Source organism: Siniperca chuatsi, linkage group LG21 (assembly GCF_020085105.1).
Source record: "Siniperca chuatsi isolate FFG_IHB_CAS linkage group LG21, ASM2008510v1, whole genome shotgun sequence".
In the NCBI taxonomy this organism is placed as follows: Eukaryota; Metazoa; Chordata; class Actinopteri; order Centrarchiformes; family Sinipercidae; genus Siniperca; species Siniperca chuatsi.
This window is the reverse complement of record NC_058062.1, coordinates 4,815,303-4,839,575: the sequence shown is the minus strand read 5'-3', so window position 1 is coordinate 4,839,575 and position 24,273 is coordinate 4,815,303. Positions and strand designations below refer to the sequence as shown.

The window sequence follows — 24,273 nt, the reverse complement described above, 5'->3', positions numbered from 1 at the left end:
GCGGATTCGCCGTTGCCGGGTAGTGCTGAGAGACTTGACGTGAGCTTGCTAGCGCCAAGCTAGGAGGCTAACAGCACAATATAGAGACCCTAAACAAATGCCATCACCAATGGTATCCCATAAGGTTTTAGTTGCAATAATCTTATTAAATGTGTATATAGGTGTACAGTCTGTTTTTTACTTATTCGGCGGCGTCCTTTTAACGGTCCTCTTTGCTATGGCATTTTTAAATGGACCCAGGCTGCTGGACTGGGCGAATTCACCTCCACATCTGCAGTTTAACAAATACGTCTTAACGGGATACCGGCCAATCTCCTCTGTGCAAGACTGCATCAGAAGCCTGTTTTACCTGCACAATGAACTTGGAAACATATACACTCACGGTGAGTAAAGAAATCAGCATGAACAGTTAAGTCAGCAGGTTGCTGGAGCCAGTGTGACTTTGAGTGTTAACCCACACCTGCACAGACACTGCACTAAAGCCGGGGACATTTGCAGTCAGGAAGGCACACATGACCTAAACCCTTAATATTTGACCACATTTATTTGAGCTAAATTCATATTTTCATTAGAAAACACTAATAACTTATATTTATTTGTTGTATAGTGTTTGTCCATGAACGTCCCTTTTAAGCCCACCAAATCTGCTTTTCAGACATTTTTAATATATACTGCCCCAATTTAAGTGAGAACATTTTAGTTAAAATTAAAGTCTAATCTCTCAAATAAAGTGTGTTTATACCAATTTCTGATGTTTTTATTCTTTGATTTGTCAAAATATGTGAAAAGTCTGGTATGGGCTTTATGGATACCAAACTTACTCTTTAAACCCATGGGTGTTTCAAATAAGCCCGCTTCATGATTTGTTGATAAATAAATATATATTTAAACAATATTAACAATACAAACTTTTCTATTGAAATCTGTAATCTCTTAGCTCTCAATAGCTATTTTCATTTTGTGTCCACTCCTATCCTATGGCCTGTAAATGGCATTTGATATAGGCGTGACCAGCCGTTTTGCTGTGTGAAAAGCTAAACTTACATCATGTCTTCTTTGGAACGTAGCCAAAAAAAATCAAAACTATAGTGAAAATTACTTTTGACCACGTCATCTTTAAATATGTGTTGTCATTTCGTCTGTATCTCCATCCTATGGTGTGCTGTTGGCTTTTGAAACTGGCCAAAATTTCTGGTCCAGCCAACTGATTGAAAGTGCAGATGTTTTTATGAAGATTTATGAGACAGACTGATTGAAAGAAAAACAGTTTGCAGATTCAATACCAATTTTACAATTAAACAATAACTTTAATTGATTTTCAAATGTTAATCACATTTAGGCTAGTAGTTTGAAAACATTGTAAAAGCACATTTTAAAACCATTCAGTTCATTGTGGAGTAACATTAAAACATACAGTACATTGTGAGGAGACATCAGACACAACATCTTGAAGCTCATGTATCATTAGGTTATAACTTAAGCAAAATAAACAAGAAAGATGTCAACATTTCTGCCATTTATACTTTCTCCTATAGGCTAAATGCAGGCCTATGCTCTTTGAGGTGATTATATATAATATACACATTCACATATATGATCTATGATGTTTAAATATGGGTATTAATTATGTGAATTATGGAGCTGATTCATCAGGTGAGGTCAAAATTAGGGAGGGAAATAGTTCAAAGGTCAAAAGAGGTCAAAATCCCCATTGAAACAGTCAAGTTGGCTTAAAGGGAACATCAGTGAATTTATGGTTAAAAGACAGAATATTTTATTCTACACACCTGACATTTAAAAAACAACTACATGGAATATATCTATATTTGCATCACTAACATAACATGAAAAGTATAAATTGATTATGCAGAGAAGTAATTTGCGATACTCGTTTACATCCACCCCAGACGATGTGATTTGTGATTTGTTTGCCAGCGTCCCCTTCAAGCCCAACAGGTAAAAATGTTAATTAAAAAATAAATAAAGATAAAAATACACATTTATTGTCTATTTAACAGTATAATAATATAAACTGCATACAAAAATGTAAATTCTACATGCTTGTCATGCTTTATGTCATTGCAGTGAACCATACTATGCAGCTGCTGTATCGATGCAGCATGTGGTCTGTTTGCTGGCATGCTAAAACTCCTATTTTGATTTAAAAAGAAACAATCTTTCTAATTCAAGTAATATTCTAACATACGTCTTATTCAAAACACTAATCACTTAAAGGTGGGATATGCGAATCTAATCCAATAGACGGTTTTTTTTCAAAATTCAAAGAATATCTCCTCACGGTATGCTAGCTGTCCGTTCAGTGTGTTCTCTGAAAATAACTCGGTGTTTGTACACAGCGCTGGCTCTGTAAATGGGAATTAAACAAAGTGGCTCGGACCGAGACACACAACACTATTCCAGCCATGATTTGTGTGTCAGATAACGTTAAATGACTTGCCTGCGGACATGCAGCTTACTTTCTAGTTTGCCAAGATATGCTGTTGTTGTGATGTTAGCTATAGTAGCAGGAGAGTTGTGGGTATCGTTGTCTGTTTGCTGGCTCTGGGAAACCGTCTCGTCCTCTCTGGCTGTTAGCTTCGCAGCAGCAACTGTAGCGACAGTTTGCTAACCCACAACCTAGCTAAGCTAACCTACAACCTAGCTAACGTTAGTTACATTACTTGCAGTGACGCTGTTCGCTTTATATCATGGTATTTATCATGGTGTTGGATTTCTCCAGAATCGCATACCCCACCTTTAAATTTTGTTAACAAATGAATACTTACCAAAAACAGGAGTAGACATATGCAAAAAATGTTTTTCTGAGGGTACCAAAACCAGCAGGCACATGTCACACATGTGCTTCGAGAACTCTATATCCACCAATCTGATTGGCTTACAATAACATAAAGTGACATTTATATAATAAGCAGCTTCACTGGAAGAAACATCACACAGCAAAAAATGATGATGTAGTTTTTTTTTTATTTGACTCAGAAGTTGCAAGTGGGCTTATACGCTACGTGGGCTTAATAGGAACGTTTAACCTATTAAAACACCTGTCAATCAATTTGAGAGTGATAGCAGGTTGGTTTTGATGAATACATCAGTCATCAGTGGTGGAACATAACTAATTACATTTACTCAGCTAATGTACTGTACAATTTTGACGCACTTATACTTAACTGGAGTATTGATGTTACTTAATACTTTTACTCCACTACTTTTTAGAGGGAAATACTGTACTTTTAATCCACTTTATTAGACAGCTCTAGTTACTAGTTTGCTAATTATGATTTATATATACAAAACATAAAATCAACTTATAAATATGACACAAGATTTAACTACCCAAAAGGTATATAATGTAGTATGTCTGCAGCTAACGATTATTTTCATTACCGATTAATCTGCAGACAAATTTTTTTATTTTGCTTACTAGTCTGTGAAACACAAGAAAATTGATAAAATGCCAGTCACAACTTCACAGAGCCTAAGTTGATGTCTTCAAATGTCTTGTTTTGTCCAACAGTTCAAAACCCAAATATATTCTGTTTTCAATGTTTTGTGACAAAGAAAAGCAGCAAATCCTCTCATGTGAGAAGCTGAAACCAGGAAGTGTTTGGCATTTCTTCACTGTTTTTGCTTGAAAATTTACTGAAACAATTAATGATTTATTGAAATAGTTGCAGATTGAAACGATTAATAGATTAAATCTTTCAGCTCAATAACATAGTTAAAATTTGCTCTCGCTACAGTAAAAGTAAAACAGTAAAAACAGTTACTACTACTACTCAATTTTAAAAATGTATTTAATCTGAAGGTTTTTTTCAAATTAATATGGCAAGCATAGAGAACCACTTTTTCTTTGAATTAATACATTAATACTATACTTACATACATTTTATATTGCATGTGTGCCAAATTGAAGAGTGAATTTGATTATTAATTATATTAATTATAAACAGACCATAGACCGTAGATATTTTACTATGTATGTCCGCTAACAAGCGGACATATATACACATAACGGAAATTGCCAGGAGTGGCTTTCATCTTTCATCTGGTCCAAAACGTCATGGTTACACAACAATATGCCATTCTTTTAATAGGTTAGTGCAAACCAAAATTAATTGCAGTAATGTGTTAATCTGTGCAGCCAGAGGTGAGACTGATGTGTCAGCTTGTTAGCAATCTGCATGGTGTTATTGTGTTTTTAGCTTGATATGATTAGACTGCCAATAGCATGGCACACAGTAGCATGACTTGTTTCTTTGCCCCCTGCTGTTATTACCATCAAAATACATCCTATAGGCATACAGGGTGCTGCAGATCATCTGTGTGTTCACCGACTTTCTCATTCTGAAGGTCATCATTTCATTGCAGTAGTGATCATCAGGGAAGTGGCCCTGGAAGTCTTTATTACACTCCACTGACGTCAGCTGACATCATTCCCTATATAAGGAAATGATGTTTAATCAAATGAGCTTTTGTCCAATTTTTCCAAAGTAGAAAAAAAGATGCAGAGGTGTGCTTTAAACTCAGGTGGATCATTGTTGTTGTCACTATAAAAATATAGTGTTCTAACATTTCAGCTAAGTTTCATGAGCTGGTTTGTTTTGCATATAAACTCAAAATATCCTGCCCGCAGCTCAGCTCTCAGACACTTCACCACGTTCATGCTGCAGGCCTTCAGAGGAGGTCCTCTCCACTGTATCCAACCCTGAGTGGAGCTGAGTACAGCTGGTCGGCTCAGGATGAGTGGGGGGAGGAGCAGAGATAACACACTTAAAATAGATGTGTTACAGTAGATGGCATTGCCTGTATCACCTGGCTGGGACGAATGCCTTGACATTGGGAAAGGCAGAGTGAGCAAAAAAAGAGGAAGGGAGTGCAATATGATTAATGATCGTAACAACTGTATGTGGATCAAATTTCAAGGTCTGGATTTTTCTCACATAGCAGTGAATGCCTCTCCCTTGCCCAATAGAGAAACTTAAATTGGAGCTATGTAGCAATTAGCAATATGGCACTTTGCTGCATCAAAATATGAGCTTAGTGGGAGTCTTGTCTTTCCCTTCAAAGGGTAACACTGATACATTTGTGCCAATCATGTAGGTTTCCGCTGTGCTCCACATTATTCTTGCCATTGTCTGCACAAACTCAGCGTAGTTGGAAGCCCTTCGCAGTGACTCATTCTTGTATAATTTGAAAAACAACGTCCCCAGGCCTCAAAAGTCCCGAGCTAGATAATCCATTACAATAAACATGACACCTTAATTTGGTTTTGTCAAAGTTTCCGTGTTATTTTATCACGCTTGAGCTGATGGTTTTCATACCAAAGTGCACATTACCGCTTTGTTTTCTATCAATCACTGGACGCCCTCTAGAAGAAACATCCTACAGTAAATAATCCTTAAAAATATGTTGCTTTACAAATGTTACTGTCAAAAATATGTAATTACATACAGAAGACATTGCAAAATTACAGCACAAAAAGTAAACTAGATTTGTTAAGTACATGACACTGTGTACAGCAAAGTATGTGTTGTTTGTGTATCGAGCCTTGACAGGAGCTACACAGGCTTCATCTTTAATTACAGCTAGTAAAGCCTACTCCAACAACCTGTGCTGTCTGTTTCTCTGCCCTTCCTCTCTCCAGGCATCCCTTTGGTTTGCTTCTTGGTGCTGCTGCCTCTCAACATCCCGTGGTCTCAGATCAGCGTTACGTGGTTGGGCGTGGTGCACTTCCTGGCTTGCCTGTCGCCCCAGCTAGGCTCTGTGCTCTACCACCTCTTCATGAACCACGAGGGAGGGGAGCCCGTCTACCACACTCTCCTCAAACTTGACGTGTGTGGAATCTGCATGATCAATACATTGGGTAAGACTTCTTTTTTGAAGCTCAGCAGATTCCTTCATCTTTTATCATTTTGGACTCATTGTCGGCCGCTGTTATTGCTGGTCTGTTTACTTTGAGGGTGAAATTTTTCTACATTGATTGTCAATGATTTTCCATGGAAGTGTTTTGCTTGGAGGTGTACCAGTATTGATTTGTCAGAACAAAATTGACTACTGAGTCAATTGGCCAATGCAAGCAATGATCCAAGTTCTAAGATGACTATTGATATTTCCATGATGCCTGTATTAGCCTATTAAGCCAAAAGTGACAAGTGCAATATTTAGCATTTATTTATGCACTTATGTACTTTGAACAACCAATATAGATTGGCCATACTACACATATTATTCTGATAATAATACAGTAATAATTAATATTGTGACATGAGACTTGATATTTTATAAAATCACCATACAAAGACTTAAATGATTATCAAAGTAGTTGAGTGCTATATTTAACCCCCAGGCAGGAAATGACTAAACATTAGAGGGTCTGAATGCTGCTAACCACACTCAGCAGTGTCACACTGGCTTGCACCAGGTGTTGCATTGCTGCTGAGCTGGGCATCAATGCTCCATCTCTATGCTGACTCTCCTTTGTGTGTTTTCTTGTCTCAGGGGCGCTGCCCATTGTCTACAGCACGCTGCTTTGCTACCCGTTCATCCGCACTGTGACTCTGTTAGTCTACATCCTGCTGTCCAGCCACGCCATCTACTGCGCCGTCACAGCTCAGAGCAGCGTTCGCCGGCTGCGCTCCTTCGCCTGGCAGGCGCTGTTCCGCTTCTCCTTCTTCCTGCTGCGCTGGGTGGGCGTGGGTGGCGGCAGCCCCACCTCGCTACGCCACTTCCTCATGATGGACGCGCTGGCTGTGCTGGGCGGGGTCATCAACATCACACGCATCCCGGAGCGCTTCCGCCCGGGCCTCTTTGACTACTGGTGCAACAGCCACCAGATTATGCATGTACTGGTGGTGGGCTCCATCCTTTACCTGCACTGGGGTGTGCTGGACGACCTGCTGTGGATCAACAGCTACAACTGTCCCTCAGACTGACCCCCCCCCCCTCTCACAAGGAACACTGGGACGTAAGGTTAAAGGCCCTCCTGGGGGGAGGGAGGTGTCTGGAGAGGGAAGGGGAAGGAGGGGAAATCAGGTGGAACTGATTCTGTGAGGTGAGACGATATGTTGTCCGTGCACGTGTTTACTTCATGCGCTCAAACTCAGAACGTTCATATCTTCGTCCATCTTGGGACTTTGTGCGAATGCAGGCAAAATTATGTCAAGTAACACGCACAAGCATTTTGACTCTCTCACTTGCTGCAAACATGGACACACACGAACATAAACATACACTGCAAAATAGAACTATTTTAAACAGTAAATTTAATGACTGAGTATTGAACACTATAAAGTCTTAAGTAAAGGCTCTAGTAAAGGTTACTGCTGAGTTTAAAGCCTTTACTTAATAATAGAAGTTTTACTTGAACATTAGTTGATGTGGTTGGTTAAGACAGTCTATGGCTAAATGACATCACATGCTCAAGTCCTCTCAGATGTCACTGTTGCTACCTATGCAGCACATCCATATCTCAACTCATGCACATCACATACACAACACATGCTCAGACACCCTCACACCTATATTTTTATACTACATGTACATACTGTAAGTGCATCGAGTCTTAACTACGTCCAACTGACTGAGTTTTACTAGACTGGTTGTTCTGTCCGTGTTTCCTTGTTTTCTGTCACTGCCTCTTTCTTTATTTGTGAATCAGTCTGATTTGTCCTTACAGTCAAGAGATGACGAGGAAATGAAGATGGGTGAGGGGGTTCATTCCTGAGTTTGCTAGCATGTTGGCAATGAGTTTACTTGCTTTAGGTGGCTTGGACCACACATTAGAATCAATCGTGCAGTGTTATCGGCTTTTTCTGCACCTGAGCTCAGTGCCAATGAAATTCAGGCATTTTTAATCAGAAAGGAAAGTGCACACGTTTACAAACTATGTTGTTCAGTGGCATTACTGTTTGCCAAACCTAGTCCTAGTTATTTATGCTTGTACATTTATGATAACCTCCCATTATAAGGAAGATTGTCACCACTATTTCCTTTTATGGAAGGTGAGGTTTTAGAACTTTTAAGTTATAAACTGTCTTAAGTTTAACATTTTTTATGTACATTTGTTCTTAAAAAAAGTCCTTTAATGTGCATTTTAAAATGACAGAACAGACATGAAAAGGCACTCTGATGATAACAATCTCAAAAATGACATTGCTATGTTACACTACACTGAAATGCCACCATATGTACATTAGATCTTGATGTACATGTGGCAGCAAGATGCACTGAAAATTAAGGGATTGCTATTTAATTTTTATGGTAACGTGATTGTAATTGTAAGTTCCTGAACAATTAAATATCTTTACACTGTAACCCTGTTTAGACAAACTACAGATAAAACTGACCTGCGTATTGGCACAATATGCACAAAATATTGTAATGAAATATATTATATTTATTATGCTTTTTATTGAGTTGTATTTATTTACTGATACAGGTAAAATTGTGTTTATCTGTCAGCTGTCTAAACAGTTTACGTTGTTGCTGTGCAGGATCACTGGCTGACAGATCAAGTTAGAGGTCAGAGAAAATCTTTTGTTGTATTCCAACCCGTGCAAATCCCGAGGATTAGCTCCTCATTTTCTCCCCACACGCTTTTTTTTTCAGTGACGTTTGACTTCTCAGTCACACAGTAATATTGTGAAAAAAGATTGGTCTCTATGCATTGCAATTCACATAACATTCACAATAATCAGCAAGAAGTTATGTGACTTTTAAAACTTCTCTTTTTAAGATGTTACTTATGTAAATTTTTCTTGGGCTTGAATGAAAATGGTTCTAATGTATTTGTATGTTTACTTGTACATTGACTCTAGATATTGATGGTTTATAAGGGTTAGTCATTTTTGCCACTTTATGCTTTATTATTTAAATGCACCGCTTTTGTTTTGTGACAGAGCACTTCTTAACTTGCACTTTTTTTAACCCGAACAGAGGTTAGACAGTCTGAGTCTTTTTAAAGTGGAGTAGTATTTTATTTTATTTAAGATGGCCTTGCCAAACAAGAATGAACCCCTATGCCATCCTGTCATAATATATAAGTTACATCAGTTCTGTGTGGATGTCCATGATTGTTTTGCCACTGTATTCCTCTGTGGTATTTCAGTTACTAATCTTGAGTAAAATTAACTGTTGCTCTGTTACTTCATGCTCAAGACTAGTGGTTGAAATGCGATCTCTTTTCAGACAGACTTTACTTTCTTAATGACATTGCACTTGTTTCCCATGCCAACAGTCACAGCCGCCCCCTGACTAGTTGCCAATCTTGTCAGCCCCTTCTTGCCAAATTAGCAGCGTCTGTGGTGTAGTATGTCCTCTGCTTCCTGTGCTCACTAACATGACTGACTGACTCACACTGACTCATAGGTGAAGAAGGATTTCCCACAGTCTTTATCACGTACACTAGTCTTAGACTGGATCCCTCCACCCCACCCCTCACCTTGACAAAGAGCCAGATACTGTATGCCTGCTAGTCTCACTCTGATGATTATTACCTACTATGGCCGTGGTACAATGTAAAAGCTGAAACTAATGTATTTTTGGCCATTGAATGAAATTGAAAAAAAATGCATGAAAGTAGTTGTGAAACAGAAACTGATGTCCGATAGTGTTAGCCAATCTTTTGTTCACTGTAGCCATCCAAAGGCCATGTCACTTGCTCTTGGAATTGACTGTGTGGGTAGTGGGGGGCTGGGGGTTGGGGGAGTGGGGGAGATCCACTACAAGAAGATTATTGAACAGGTCCGATCAGAGGCAATACATCACTATCAAATAAACTGCACTGTTCATTGTTCTCAAAAGGGCTTTGGATCAAAGTAAATTCCAATTCTGAAACATATTTAAAGTCCATATAAATAATGTAAATACATGTATGTAGAATATATATACATACAGTGCAAACGATATACCCTGATTTGATACATACACCATATGTTAAGGAAAGAAAAATAAGAAACAGGAATAATGGTTTGCCACATATAAGCTGCTGCTCTCTTTCACAGTCAAAGCGAATTATGAGAGAGGGAAGCAGACGCGGCTCGGTGCGGTGCTTCAGATTAATATCAAAGATGTTTGTTTGCTTAGCTATATCCATATGTATGTGAACAACACAGAAAAAAAATACTGAAATTGGTTTCAGTGCTAATGTAGAGTTGTTTGACCTTTTGTGACCCTAACTAAGAATGCATTTGATCATTTAGATGTAACCACTTTTTTAGACACGTGGGAAAGACATTTCTGACCATTGTGGAGAATCTTGGCGGCATGTGAATACCTCGTGACTACCACTGGTCTATCTATGCATTATCAGCTGAAGGATACGTAACAGTGAAGTCGATTTGTGTTTGGTAAGACAGCTCTCTGATCCACTGTAACAGAGGGCTTTGCTCCAACATCCTGGGTCTCCCACTTCTCAGGTTGCCATAACAGTAGCTGTAACATCCGAGACCTGACCTCTGCTGTCTGACACATGGCTGCGAGACTTTGATCTACCTCCACCTGCCCTGTTTGTCCAGTCTGTTCATGCTATGAACTGGGTAACAGATTGGACAGAAGGGAGAAAGAAGGTGGAAAGGGAGTTTCTCTCAGAAAACCATGTTACAGTAGTGGAACCTGGCCAGAAAAAATGGTCTTTTGTCCTTTTGCCTGTATGTCAAATGAAAAAAATGAAATGATGTATGAACACATCACTTAACAAAACAAAATTCAGTTTTTTTAATATAACAGGTGCCGGATAGCCTGTTAATGACCTGTTTATAATGGATTACCTGTATTGTTATATACTGATTATTATGATTACTGTTATTCTGTGGATCCTAATAATGACACTGGTCTGTGTACAGATAATGAGACAAGCCCTTTCCTTTAGGATGAAGGGAGCTTTCTGGAGGGTCTGTCTGTTATCGTCTCTTCATATCTGCAATATCATGGCATTTTTAAAATGACAAAGGAGTGAATGTGGCTCCATCTAGCGGAAGTTCATATGCACTGATGCAGGCATTACTGTAGCCATACTGCAGGTAAATGAAAATAATTGACAGGCTGTAATACTGTCAGCGCTGGTTTGCAGTTATTCTCCAGGGTTGTTTATTTATATTTTCAGATCATGTATGTATGGCGTGTATATGAGCTCTCCTGCAGAACCCATGCAAGCATGAAATCTGTATGTTGTCAAATTTACTTTCTCCCTTTGCACTGACGGGGTGCTGATAGCATCCCCAGAGTGCCTCATTATCCAGTCTGTGTGCTTGCAAATTAATGTGCATGAGCACAGACACAGTTTGTTCCTGTGCTGTAGTTCACACGTCTGTTCAACATTAGTGTCCTGTGTAACAGACAGGCTCTCACACTCCTCAGTCTCCAGCAACGATTGTGCAATAAACTGAAGTCTATATTTTTAAACCCGCCTATAGGCCATCTGTTTCATCCATGTTTCTTTTATTGAGATGTGTGTGTGTGTCCTTTTGTACTTCTATGTTTGTGAGGAACAGTTTGAGTTTTAGGACTGGAAAGTGAGGACATTCAGGCTGGTCCTCACCTCTTCTAACAGCTGTTTGAAGGTTTAGACTTGGTTTTAGGGTTAGAATTAGGTTAAAGGGACAGTTCACCCCAAAATCAGAAATACATATTTTCCTCTTACCTGTAGTGCTTTTTATCCATCCAGATTGTTTTGGTGTGAGTTGCAGAGTTTTGGAGATATCGGCCGTAGAGATGTCTGCATTTTTTTTAATATAATGGGACTATATGGCACTCAGCTTGTGTGCAAAAAAAAAAACATACATACAATAGGAACTATTGGTAGAAAGAAAATAGTTCCCACATGAAACTGCTCACATCAAATCTGTTGATTATCTTGAGTAACCAGGTCATGATTTCTGGAAAGAGACATTGCTGTCGAGATCTAGATGGATGAATAGCACTACAGGTAAGAGGAATTTTGGGGTGAACTGTCCCTTTAAAGTTGGCGTAAAGGTTGAGGTTATGCATGTAGTTGTGATGGTTAAGGTTAGGACTAGGGGCAAGGCAGTGTTTCCAGAGTGGGGGGTTTTCCGCCCAATTGAGCAGCTTTTTATCTGATTGCACAGGTAAAAATGCTTGTGGTGGGGTTGTGATCGTTTGGGCTATTTGTTGTATAGTCAGGATCAACTGTCCCCACAATGATAGAAGGAAAATCCTAAAAGGTGAGGACACTACTTGACCTCAGCTCTTCAAGTAGTAAATCAGGGGTAGCTTGAGAGTGTAATAGAAAAGGTAAGGTAGAGCTTATAGTGTAGGGTTCGGGGTTGAAGTTAATAAATTGGGTTTAGTTTTAGAATCAATAAGCATCAAAGTTAGGTGTATGTAGTATTAGTAAGATGGAGGGTTAGGAAATGAATCAAATAGATATAAGGCGCTCACAAACACTGTAAAGCAATATGAGAAGCTGTCAGGTCGCTGTCAGAGGCTGCTGAGCGAAGCAGCAACTGGCTGTGGCTAAATGGAAGGATCCCAAATGGGCTGCAAAATGACCAAAAGCGGAGGGGGGTGCACCTTGGACAGCAAGTGTCTCTGTTGAGCCCTTTGGAGGTGTTGTGGGCCTATCAACAAAAGCAAGGAGGGTGCCCACTTGACGACCCCAATGAAGTTATTACCCCTACCCCCCTCTCTAGATGTCAAGAAAGATACTTCGAAGGGATTGTACGATCAAGTCCTATATGCTCAACAGAATTAGGTTTAGGTTAATGTTAGGGCAAGGGCTGGAGTTAGTCTTGTAGTTTTGATGGTTGAGGTTAGGGGTGGGAGCTAGGGAATGCATTATGTCAAATGAGGGTCCTCACAATTATAGAAGTATGTGAGCAGGTGTAATAAGTATTGAATGCCCTCACAATGATAGAAAGATGAGAAATTACTTGATCTCACCTCTTCAATGAGTTAGATTAGAGCTTGTTATTGTAATTTAAAAGTAATAGGAAATGTTTAGGGGTTTAAATGGGTGCTTGAGCAATTTATTATTATGTCTGTAAAGTTGGGGGACTTGCAAGAGACAGATAAAAAGATATTATAAAATATTATTATTATAAAATATCATATATATCAAGATTGATGCAGCAGAGGCTGAGATATCCTGACTTTTACTCCCTAGTATGGGTCAAACTCCAAATACACTGGATCCTACATTTCCCATAATGCAACTCAAGTGTCTTTCATTAGACCTTCCCTGACTGGTATATGCCCACGCCTTTCAAACTTGATGCCCCTAGTTAGCAAAGCAGGGTTTCTGTTATAAATTTGTAGTCTCCAAGCCCAAACAGAAATGATTCAAAATGATGTCACTTCTGTCATTTTTTTCAGGCTTTACAAAGCTGACCCCACAGCCACACAATACTTTTTACAACTGTTTTCAAAGGCTGAGTAACCATGACTAGTAAACTAATCTTCATGTGCCTCTTTAAATTAAAGTTGGGCTTAGTATTAGAAAAGGTGAGCATTAAAGTGTAATATTGGTTAGATTAGGGTTTAGGGGATACATCAAATAGATGTAAGGTCCTCACAAATATTGTAAAAAAAAAAAAAAAAAAAAAGAGAGCGCGATCAGGAAGGGTCATATATGTTATCTGCCTTTCCCTCAGTAGACCTCCAATATATAATTTAGTTTGATACAAACAAACTATTTAGGTGAAATCAATGTACAGATAATCAAGAATAACTGATCATTTTGCCCCTGACAGTTTTCCAGCTGTCTCATCATGTTGTAGTGAAGGCTGCACAACATTGTAGCATCAAAGCATTTCCTCTCAGATTTCAGGGTAAACTGCACTTTCGGCCCTCAGCTGTGTATCTCAGCAATGCATCACTTTAGTCTGGAGCTTCTGTGACCTGGTAATGCTTTTCAACCCGTTTAGTGATACTGCACTTTGCACTACACAGAAATGTAGTGATTCTGATTATTAGGTGACACCTGAGGAATGATAGAATCTGCTTTCATTGGTTGACACCTGTGGCCAGGCGCAGACTAACTATATGAACTATATCTATGTAAGTATGTATTGTCCTGACATTTTTATCTTGATATAATCTTGCAAAAGATCTCTGCAAACTTGCACCGTCTTCCCCTACATGTTGCCTTCTGCAGTTTTTCAACCCCAAAACTGTCACAGAAGACACCTCCCACTTCCACCATCATTTGAAACTGTCACTTCCTCCATGTAATTTTGTGATGTACTTTAACCTACCGTCTCCTTTAAGTCCTCAATCTGGTGGCAGAGTGTTTGGTGCACTACCGAAACTCCTTGAGCTGAATCGTCCCCACACTTCCAGGTAGGCCTGCAATATCTGTCTGCAGTTTTTCATATAGTTCATTTACACCTACATAACATCTCTGCAGATATCATTTGATCTACAATAGGTACATTAATTATAACATAGGTAAATAACAGGTAAAGCTAATCAAACGCCATTGATTTGAATTTAGCATCTTTGATCCTCATGCTCCACATGGCTTGAGTTCCTTCTGTTTCAAGACAGTGAATTCTCTCCTACTTTGTACCAGGCTATGTTTTCCATCACTACAGAGAGAGACAGTGGAAGAGAGAGATTATTGACATGCATTTAGGTTCCTGATAAAATTACAGCTCACTCTATAAAGGATTATTAAATTAGGCGCAGAGCAGCCAGAGAGGTCTTGTGATGCACATGCAGCAAAACTGTTGTACACTTCTGAGCTTAGGCGCGGCTGCAGATTTCAGGAAGTAAAATCTACAAATGGAGGTAAAGCAAAACATATTAAGTATTTTTGATTGGTGTTACCGTCCCTAAATAGTGTAAGATTGATTTATTTTGCAGCTGGTACTGACCGAACATCTACACGATTTGAGGCTTGACACGAATCTCATTACTTATTCAGTTTTGATTTCTGCTTTGGTAAAGGGTGTATTTATTGCATGTATTTTAACTTGCAACTTGCTAAAATATATATTTGCCAGTATGTATACATGTGGCAAAATCAATGAGAACACGAGTGTGTGTGTGTGTGTGTGTGTGTGTGTGAATGACAGCTTTGACAAGAGAGAAAGGTCGGTGGTTTTGTTGTTCACTCTGAAGGATGTGGTGTAACTGCTGCTTTGGGTCAACTCATCTACCTTTTTTGGCATACAGCATGTGCAACTCAACTGATGGTACATAGCATTGTTTTTTATGTGTCACCTTCATACTGTTGTCTTGTACAGTTGTCTTCAGCATGCACAATTATTAAAGTAACACATATAATCCCAAATTAAAGAGAGAGTACTGGGCAGAGTACCAGTCACAGACAGACTAGAGGAAGCAGTTGTGAAAGCTTTTGCTTCCTCTTTTTTTTTAGCTTTCCTCTGTCGTGTCTTTTAGCTGTGCCGTCAGCTTTGTGTCTGTCAGTTCATTTCCACATGAAATCTAAAAGCATAAACATAAAGGGAATTACTACAGGTAACTCTTTTTGACATGGTTAGTCTTAAATGCATTCAAATGATGACATTTGGTGTGCATTTGAAATGCACAGAGTAATAGATCTGGACTATTAGAGACTATTTCAGGATTTAATACAGGCTTCCTGCACACATAAAATTCTGTCTTTTTCATTTTGAGCCTGTTGTCATATTAACCCTTGCTTTCTTTCCAGTTCACCATGTCCAGAAAGGTTGTAAGGTCCAGTAAGTTCCGCCACGTCTTTGGCCAGGCTTTGAAAGCTGACCAATGCTACGATGACATCCGAATCTCCCAGATGACATGGGACAGCAACTTCTGCTCTGTTAACCCCAAGTTTGTGGCCATGATTGTGGATGCCAGTGGTGGAGGAGCCTTCATGGTGTTGCCCCTGAGCAAGGTGGGTCACAGGAAACACTCTGCTTATATTGGCACAAAGAAGAAAACTATATCTGCTGCTTGGCTCTCTGTGTCCTTCTATTTCTCATAATACCATGTTTGGACATGTTGATCATTTCAAATGCAAGTTGGTGTGACACCATGCTTACATTTTAAAATTTGAATACTGCCAGCAACCATCACACATTCAGCTGAATAAGGAAGTTTGATGCCGACTTTGAGTCTTTCTACACGTCACTCGCTCTCTGTTGAGAAGTTTTCACCATATTAGGAGTTTGTTGTCAGCTCAGTCAGGGCAGGATGTGGCCTCAGCCCGGTTATTCTGCAGTCACTTATGGAGTACGTTAGGTGGCTTGAAACGTCTTCATTGCATTTTATTTGCTTGAAAAAGTGGAAATTTGCAAACCTTGTGGCCTTGTTTATGGTCATCTATAGTATGTGAACTCAATGAAGCTTCTCTTAAGATCACCTGCATGTTCCCTCAGGCTTGTGAATTTAATATACATATGATATCTGCTGGTCTTGAAAAGTCTTAAAAAGAAGTGAATTTAGTTTCCTCAAAAAGAAGGCATTAAAAAGTCTTACATTTCATTCACAAAAGTCTTAAATATTTTCCTTGCCTGATATAGACAGTAATGTTAGTAGTATAGTAATGGTGTAAAAGTGGTGGTGTCACTACTGCTAGCTACTAGGATGCTTATCGTCTCATAATGGGCAAGTGTCAAGCAAAAGTGTTTAGCAAAAACTTCCATAGGATTCACCAATGAAATCCTTTCATTGGTAAATCCATCTATCTATTTTATGCCACTTATCTGAGTCCAGGTCCTGTTAATGTAATTAATTATATTACTAGGAAATATTGTTATATATGGTTTGGAAGTACTGACAAAAATGTGATATAATAATAAATAATTCAAGGCTGTATGATGTGACACAGGTATTAATTGCATTGTATGAGGTATTGAAAAGGTCTCGAAAAGCCCTTTAACTTGGTGAACCCTGCAGAAACCACATTATTCATGGGCTTATCTCTGATGTAGTATATAATTCTCAAGGGAAACAAATTAGTCACAGGACCAGTGGGCGTAAAATCGCAGAGAAATGTACTGTGGTGACATGGAAATACTCTTCCTGTTTTGAGATAAATGTTGGTGCAAACATGCTTGTCCCATCATGCTTTAAGGACCAATAACTTGTTCAGTTTTTTCCACCGTGTTAATAAACTACAGAAACTCAGTGGAGCCAGATGTGATTGATACAGTACACTGAAAAAGTGCTCAAAAATGTCTATTCAGAATTTTTCAGTCAAACAAAAAAACATAAAATAAATTGTCATGATGCCCTGGGTCAGGCATGGTCTTGACTTACTTGCTTCTCTAGGGAGCATAGGCCATTGACAAATGTCCTCCACCTCACTCGGTTGTTGGCGGATCTTTCGAGATCTCCACAGTTGAGCCCACTCCCAGACATTTCTGCCTGGACACCTCTTCTCCAGCTGCTCCTGGGGCGACCTCTTTTCCTTGTTCTTTGGGGGTTCCATTTCAGGGCTTGTCGGGTGATGTTTGACAGGGTTTCTGAGGGTGTGTCCAATCCAACTGCACTTTCTACTTCGAATTTGTAAGTCGATGGGATCCTGGCTTGTTCTTTTCCACAGGTCCACATTGCTTACTTTGTCTCAGATGTTTAGTATTCTCCTGAGGCAGATGTTAATGAATGTTTGCAGCCTGTTTGCTGTATGTTTTGTTGTTTTCCATGTCTCTGATCCATACAGCATCACCTGCTTCACATTGCAGTTAAAGATGTGTGTTTTGGTGTTGACTGAGATGTGTCTTGAGCTCCAGATCTGAGCATGTTAAACACCAGCCTAGCCTTATTGATCCTGCTCTGTCCCTCTGGTCTGGTGGTGTCCACAACACTGCCTAGGTTTGTGAATGCTTCTACCTCCTCCAGGGCAGTGCTGTGCATGAGGATACGGTCACTGTTTTTGGAGTGGATCTTAATCACACGTGTCTTTGCTGTATTGGGTGTAATACGTACGTTTTTTCACAGCTTGTGAAAGTCTGTCTGATGTTTCGAGGAAGGACAGCCCAGATTGGGCCATGGAAGGAGAACCAAAGTAGCCATGGGATTTCATTTCCTTGGCCCTGATCTCCTCTCTAACCCAGTTACTACACATTAGGAATAATTGGAGGCATAGCTGTAGAATTTGTATCAGCTGACTATCAACTTCCTCCTCCCACCTAGACTAAATCATCCTGTTTAGTTGTGTGTAACCTTTCAGTCCCTTTGCTTTATCTAACCTGCTATCATTACCTTTTGCAGCTGCCATGTCTCTTTTCACACTATGGACGAGTTTTGTTTTTTGAGAGTTGTATTCACCACCCTTCTTGATGTTCCTCTCTCTGCAGACAGGACGTATCGACATGTCCTACCCAACTGTGTGTGGCCACACAGGACCAGTCCTGGACATCGAGTTTTGTCCTCACAATGACAACATCATTGCCAGTGGCTCTGAGGACTGCAGTGTCATGGTAGGCATTACTATATTGCAACAGCAAACATGACAGAATCTTTCAGTTCGATCTTTCAAGCATTTCAGTTTTCAGCATGACATGACATTGTACTGTAATGTTGTACTGTAATATGTGCAAATTCAGTGTCTAAATTGTTCCCTTGGTAAAAAGATTTGGGAGATCCCAGACGGCGGGCTGACCACGCAACTCACAGATCCTGTTGTCAAGCTGGACGGCCACTCCAAACGTGTTGGCATCCTGAGCTGGCACCCCACCGCCCACAATGTGCTGATGAGTGCAGGTATCACACCTTCCATAGACCTGCTAAAAACACAGACGCACCCGCCCCCAGAGCTGCATTTACATGACAGAGAGTTCCTGTGCAGTAGCTTGTATATTAGAGGAACTAAGGTGGTGTGAATGTACGATCTATCACAAATGTATTGTTGAATGAGATTCACACCTTCTATGAACAGGAAGTTCTCACAGTCTCCACCCACTTTTGTCACTTTGAACACGGATCAGCACTCTTGTTGACTCTGAGTTCACAGCATTACCATGACTCCTTAAACCACTCAATCTGTCTGTGACAGTTAACTCATGCTAAATAATACTACTAGGACTGGGCAATATGGTTTAAATTGATAATATCATGATTTTAATAGTAGATAAAGTATATAAACAATAATTGAATTCTCTCTATGTGGTAAATACCAAGTGTAGGTTAAGGTTATTTTTAATGCAGAGGTAATTTGTCAGTCAAATAGTGTATCCAGCGCTGTCGATACGTTTTCATTTTATGTTTAAAAATAGTTCAATAAAGTAACATTTTCTGTGTAGCCATGGCAGCTATCGTTGCTGTTGTGTTTTCCAAACACATTGGAAATGTAAAACATCAGCAACAACAAAGCTTTCACTAATCGGGTAGAGGTTGAATCAGTCATGTCAAGTCAGTGATAAAGAATTGCAAAACGTGTGTTTTTCATTAGAAAATAAGACAGAATATTACCGTAAAACGTACCTGGAATTATTTTGATCTTGATTTATGCTGTATATTAATGGCCTTATAATGACCCACAGTGAAGCCTTTTACTCCTCTTTTCATTTACCACTTTTGTCACTGTTGTGTCCATGCAGGCTGTGATAACGTTGTGATCCTGTGGAACGTGGCCTGTGGGGAGGCAGTGATGAGGATCGACAACATACACACTGACCTCATCTACAGCGCCTGCTGGAACAGGGACGGCTCCAGGATTCTCACCTCCTGCAAGGATAAGACTCTGCGGGTGCTGGACCCACGCAAGGGCACCGTCCTCATTGTAGGTTTCCTCCTCTTACCGTCCTTTCCTGTAACGCTGCACTGGTACCAATGTCACAGCAGCTTTATCAAACAAGTCTTAAATTATATTTCTCTGCAAACATCTGGAGTGACATTTAACTCACAGGCCATCATGATTAGAGCTGCAATTATTGCTGATTAATCTCTTTAATAATCAGTTGATCATTTGGTCTATCAAAGGTCAGAACATAATAACAAATACTCATCACAATTTCCCAGAGTCCAAGGTGACATCTTCAGATAGCTTTTTTGTCTGGCCAACACCCAAAGATATTCAGTTTACTAGAATATATGACAAGAAAAGGCAACAAATCCTCACATTTGAGAGGCTGGAATCAGCAGATGCTTTTCTTTTTTGCTTGAAAAATGGCTTAAACAATTAATTGATGATTAAAATAATTGTAGATTAATTTTCTGTCATTCAACTAATTGATTAATTGACTAATAGTTGAGTCTCTTATAATGATATAACAGTTCTAGTTTCCATAATTTGACTGTTTAAGTAAGTATAAGATAAAACACAGCTGAGATATACTGTATTAATTAATCACACTGTTCATGCTAAAACTTTTTTATATTGCTAACAGATTTGTTTGTCTGTCTGCTTCTATATGCAGCAATTTGGAGAATTTCAGTGCAAAACAATAGGAAATTGATTTTATTTATTTATTCTTGAGTTGTGAGTCTGAAATGGAACATTTTCAATCAGCAGCATTATCTGATTTATAAATAATAATTTCTTCATTTATTTGGATTTTTATTTTTAGCTCTCGCACATGATAATAATAAGACGGAGAAATTATATTTGATATTTTCATAGTATCAAATCATTTAAATATTGAATATGTAAAATGTAATGATTTTATATTGTTTTTGTGCTAATAATGAGTACTACTATGTCTACACAGAACGTAGCTCTGGTCAGATAGCTCTGTCTGTAACACCACCTCTTCTCCACCTCACACACCTACAGGAGAAGGAGAAGCCTCATGAGGGCTCCAGGCCTATCAGGGCGGTGTTCGTGTCCGACGGAAAGATCCTCACTACTGGCTTCAGTCGCATGAGTGAGAGACAGGTGGCGCTGTGGGACCCAGTGAGTGTCAACCACCTGCATGTTCACATTTAAGACTTTTGTCTCTTACAGTCACTTCTGCCTCAGGCTGAAAACCTTTTCACTTTACTAAGCTTCATGATCCTTATTCTTATCCTTAAAGCCCCTGAAAACATGTTTTCAAATCTTTAGTATTTCTCTACAACATTAAATACAAAATTACTGTTTGGAACAAAACATCGTTAGGTATTATTTATTAAAGGTTGAGCACTCAAAAACTCAGTTATCTGCTTCATCAGGACTGTGTGCGTGTGGTCTGATCAGATTTGACTAACAGTGGCCTGGCAACATGAGCAACAATCCTGCCCACTTTAAACCAGTGAGACGAGTACAGACAAAACCAAAAATTAAGAAAAATTCTCATATGACATAACTAACTAACTTTGGCAGAAAACTGTGAGTTTAAACAGGACCCATAACTCGTAGTAAGAAAATAGGTTTTCATGGCCTTTAAAGAGCCCATCCAGACGTGTTTTAAGACATAAAAAACATAAAACACTCTGCTTTGAATAATAATTTCTTTCTGACATGGATTTTCGACAAAATTGTTAAGTTACCTTGTTAATTTGTTAATAATCTACTCCTTTTGCCGCATTAAAACATTCAGAATCTATGAATAGAATGAATGGAAATATTTTTCTTGCTGAACACAAGATGTCTCCTACTTCAATGAAAAGTCCATTCTCAGTGTATCAGTTGTGATGTTACAAAATCCTGCTCGTACATACACGCGTTAAACTGACATTTAAGGTGAGCACAGAGAAGCTTTCCTCCTTCAGCAGATGAATGTGAAAACAGCCTTCTAGTGTCAGACTCTGGACATACATCATGCTGCACAGTATTACACAGTGTCACTAGGGAGTTATTTATTGTATTTACAGCACTGCTGTTTCACAACTGACAGCTTACAGCACTAAGGGCAGTGTTGCTCTGCAATAACCCACATCAAGCTCAATTAAAAGAATCCTTGGCTTACATGCAGTCTGCTCAAGTAGCCTTTTTATACAGAATATTACATTGGATATAATTAAATGTATAACTCTATGTATTTGAATCTCTTTTAACAGAAGAACTTTGGAGAGCCGCTGAACCTGCAGGAACTGGACACCAGTAGTGGCGTCCTTCTGCCATTTTTTGATCCAGACACTGGCATCGTCTACCTCTGTGGCAAGGTTAGATTTTCTGTGTCTGTCTCACCTACACGGACACATACAGTTGACTAAACACATCTTCTTCACAGGGGGACAGCAGTATCCGTTACTTTGAGGTGACAGATGAAGCTCCTTATGTCCACTACCTGTCCATGTACAGCAGCAAGGAGAGCCAGAAGGGGATGGGATACATGCCCAAGAGGGGCCTGGAGGTCAACAAATGTGAAATCGCCAGGTAGTGACATTTATGTCTTTATAATGCCAAAAATAGCTCAGTGTTTTTAGCTATGTTAGCGGTGTGGCTCCATGGATGGCAATGCTGTTGGTCAGTAGGTCCATCACTTCGGTCCAGGCTGAAATATCTCAACAACTATTAGATGAAGTGCCATGAAATTTTGTACAGACATTCATGTTCCATGGATGATTAATCCAACTGACACTGGTGATCCCCTGACTTTTCATCTAGTGCCAACATGTAGTCAATCAATTTCTGACCAAACACCTTTAAAACGAATGACAATGCCGCCTGAACTGTACTTTGTGTTTAGTGCTAATTAGAAAATGTTAACACGCTAAACTAAGATGGTAAACATGATATTATTCCTGCTTAGTATCAGCATGTGAGCATTGTCACCACTGTGCCTAAGTAAGTCACGGGAGCTAGCATGGCTGTAGACTCTTGACATTTTGGAAACAAAGGAAACTTATTATCTCAAGCAAGGCTGACACAACAACTTAAAATATGAACAAACATTTCTACCTTCAGGTTCTACAAACTCCATGAGAGGAAATGTGAGCCCATAGTCATGACGGTGCCACGCAAGGTACAGTATACAATATATGTACTTTTATCAGTCAAAATTTGTTTGTAGATTTAGGTTCATTTGTGCATTTCTGTCTTTAACTCACTTTTTCCTTCTCTGCCTGCGCAGTCTGATCTGTTCCAGGAGGATCTGTACCCAGACACCATCGGTCCTGAGCCTTCAGCCGAAGCTGATGAGTGGTTTCAAGGAAAAGATGCCCAGCCTATTCTGATCTCTCTTAAGGATGGGTTTGTAGCAACCACCAAAGCCAAGGAGTTCAAAGTTCACAAGACTCTCCTGAAGACCACGACTGCTTCTGCTGGGGTTCAACAGGATAACAGTGGGGTGAGACATTTAAAGCTAAATATCATGTTACATCTAGGGTTCAAACTCTTTCAAAACTGTGTTGGTTGCAGTGGTGGAATGTAACTAAGTACATTTACACAAGTATTCTAATTAAACACTTTTTACTTGAACTCGAATTTCGTATTCTATCTTATTTCCATTTTATGCTACTTTATACTTCTACACTACATTTATTTCACAGCTTTAGTTACCAGTTACTTTGTTTAATAAGGTTTTACATACAAAGATCAACTTAATTTCACCTTGAATATATAATATAGTAAAACTAGCTCCACCTCGAGCAGCTACAACAGTAAAATCCTACTTACACATTAAAGCACTAACAAAATATGTAATAATATTACACTCACTCAGACAATTTCTCCTCATAATGTTACTTTTACTTTTGATACTTTAAGTACATTTTACTGGTAATGCATCTGTACTTATATAGTACAATTTTGCATGCAGGACTTTTACCTCCACTAGGGAGTTATTGACCCCAGTATATTTACACTTTGGTATTGCTGTTTTTACTGAAGTAAAGGATCTGAATACCTTATATACCTCTGATTATCTATAAATGTTTGGACTGTTGTTGTTTCTTTAAATGTAACCATTTTTATTGCTCCAGAAAATCCTTTTTGGCTTGAAAATTAGCTCCACGGGTGCAACCTAGACAACAAATGTAGTATTAACCAATTCTACAATATGTGTGTAATCAATACTCTATCGCATCATAACTCATGATCATGTCTGTCTTTGTCTCTCTGTCTCCTAGGAGGTTCAGTCCTTGAGAAAGGAGGTGAAAGACCTCAAAGCAGCGATAGAGGAGCTGACTAAACGTGTGAAGGAGCTGGAGAGCAAGCATTAAATTAGAGGATTTTGAAAAACAAGAAAAATAAATCAAGAGTAGACGTCAAGAGAGAAACATTGGAGCAAAGAAAGACAGTGAGAAGAGAGGACTGTTTTAACTTCTGATTGTAGTGAGACAAAGGGAGAGATTTAAGACAACAGTTCTTATGAAACTTCATTTTTCTTTGGCTTAAAGCTTGAATTTGTTTATTGGTTTGTCTGATCAATTTGAAAAAAATCCTATTTTAATATATGCTTTTAGTTTAAAATAAAGTCTTCTGTATTTTCCAAATGCTGTTTTGAC

General features: G+C 39.1%; 2 protein-coding genes across 3 annotated transcripts; both read left to right on the top strand.

Annotated features, from left to right (window-relative positions):
- The first annotated feature begins 97 nt into the window (after nt 1-97).
- Nucleotides 98-11,418, top strand: paqr4a (progestin and adipoQ receptor family member IVa). Its single transcript, XM_044181069.1, has 3 exons — nt 98-383; nt 5,663-5,881; nt 6,517-11,418. The coding sequence occupies exons 1-3, from the start codon at nt 98-100 to the stop codon at nt 6,948-6,950; spliced, it is 939 nt and encodes a 312-aa protein (XP_044037004.1). The 3' UTR covers nt 6,951-11,418.
- A 2,741-nt stretch (nt 11,419-14,159) lies between these two features.
- coro1a (coronin, actin binding protein, 1A) lies at nt 14,160-24,261 on the top strand. Of its 2 annotated transcripts, none has more exons than XM_044181061.1 (11): nt 14,160-14,313; nt 15,650-15,853; nt 18,261-18,383; nt 18,537-18,666; nt 19,503-19,684; nt 20,678-20,797; nt 21,883-21,987; nt 22,056-22,201; nt 22,733-22,790; nt 22,899-23,114; nt 23,896-24,261. In XM_044181061.1, the coding sequence occupies exons 2-11, from the start codon at nt 15,656-15,658 to the stop codon at nt 23,986-23,988; spliced, it is 1,371 nt and encodes a 456-aa protein (XP_044036996.1). In that variant the 5' UTR covers nt 14,160-14,313; nt 15,650-15,655; the 3' UTR covers nt 23,989-24,261. The 2 variants fall into 2 exon arrangements, with proteins under 2 accessions (XP_044036996.1, XP_044036997.1); XM_044181062.1 differs by lacking the exon at nt 14,160-14,313 and adding an exon at nt 15,322-15,456.
- Nucleotides 24,262-24,273: the final 12 nt, after the last annotated feature.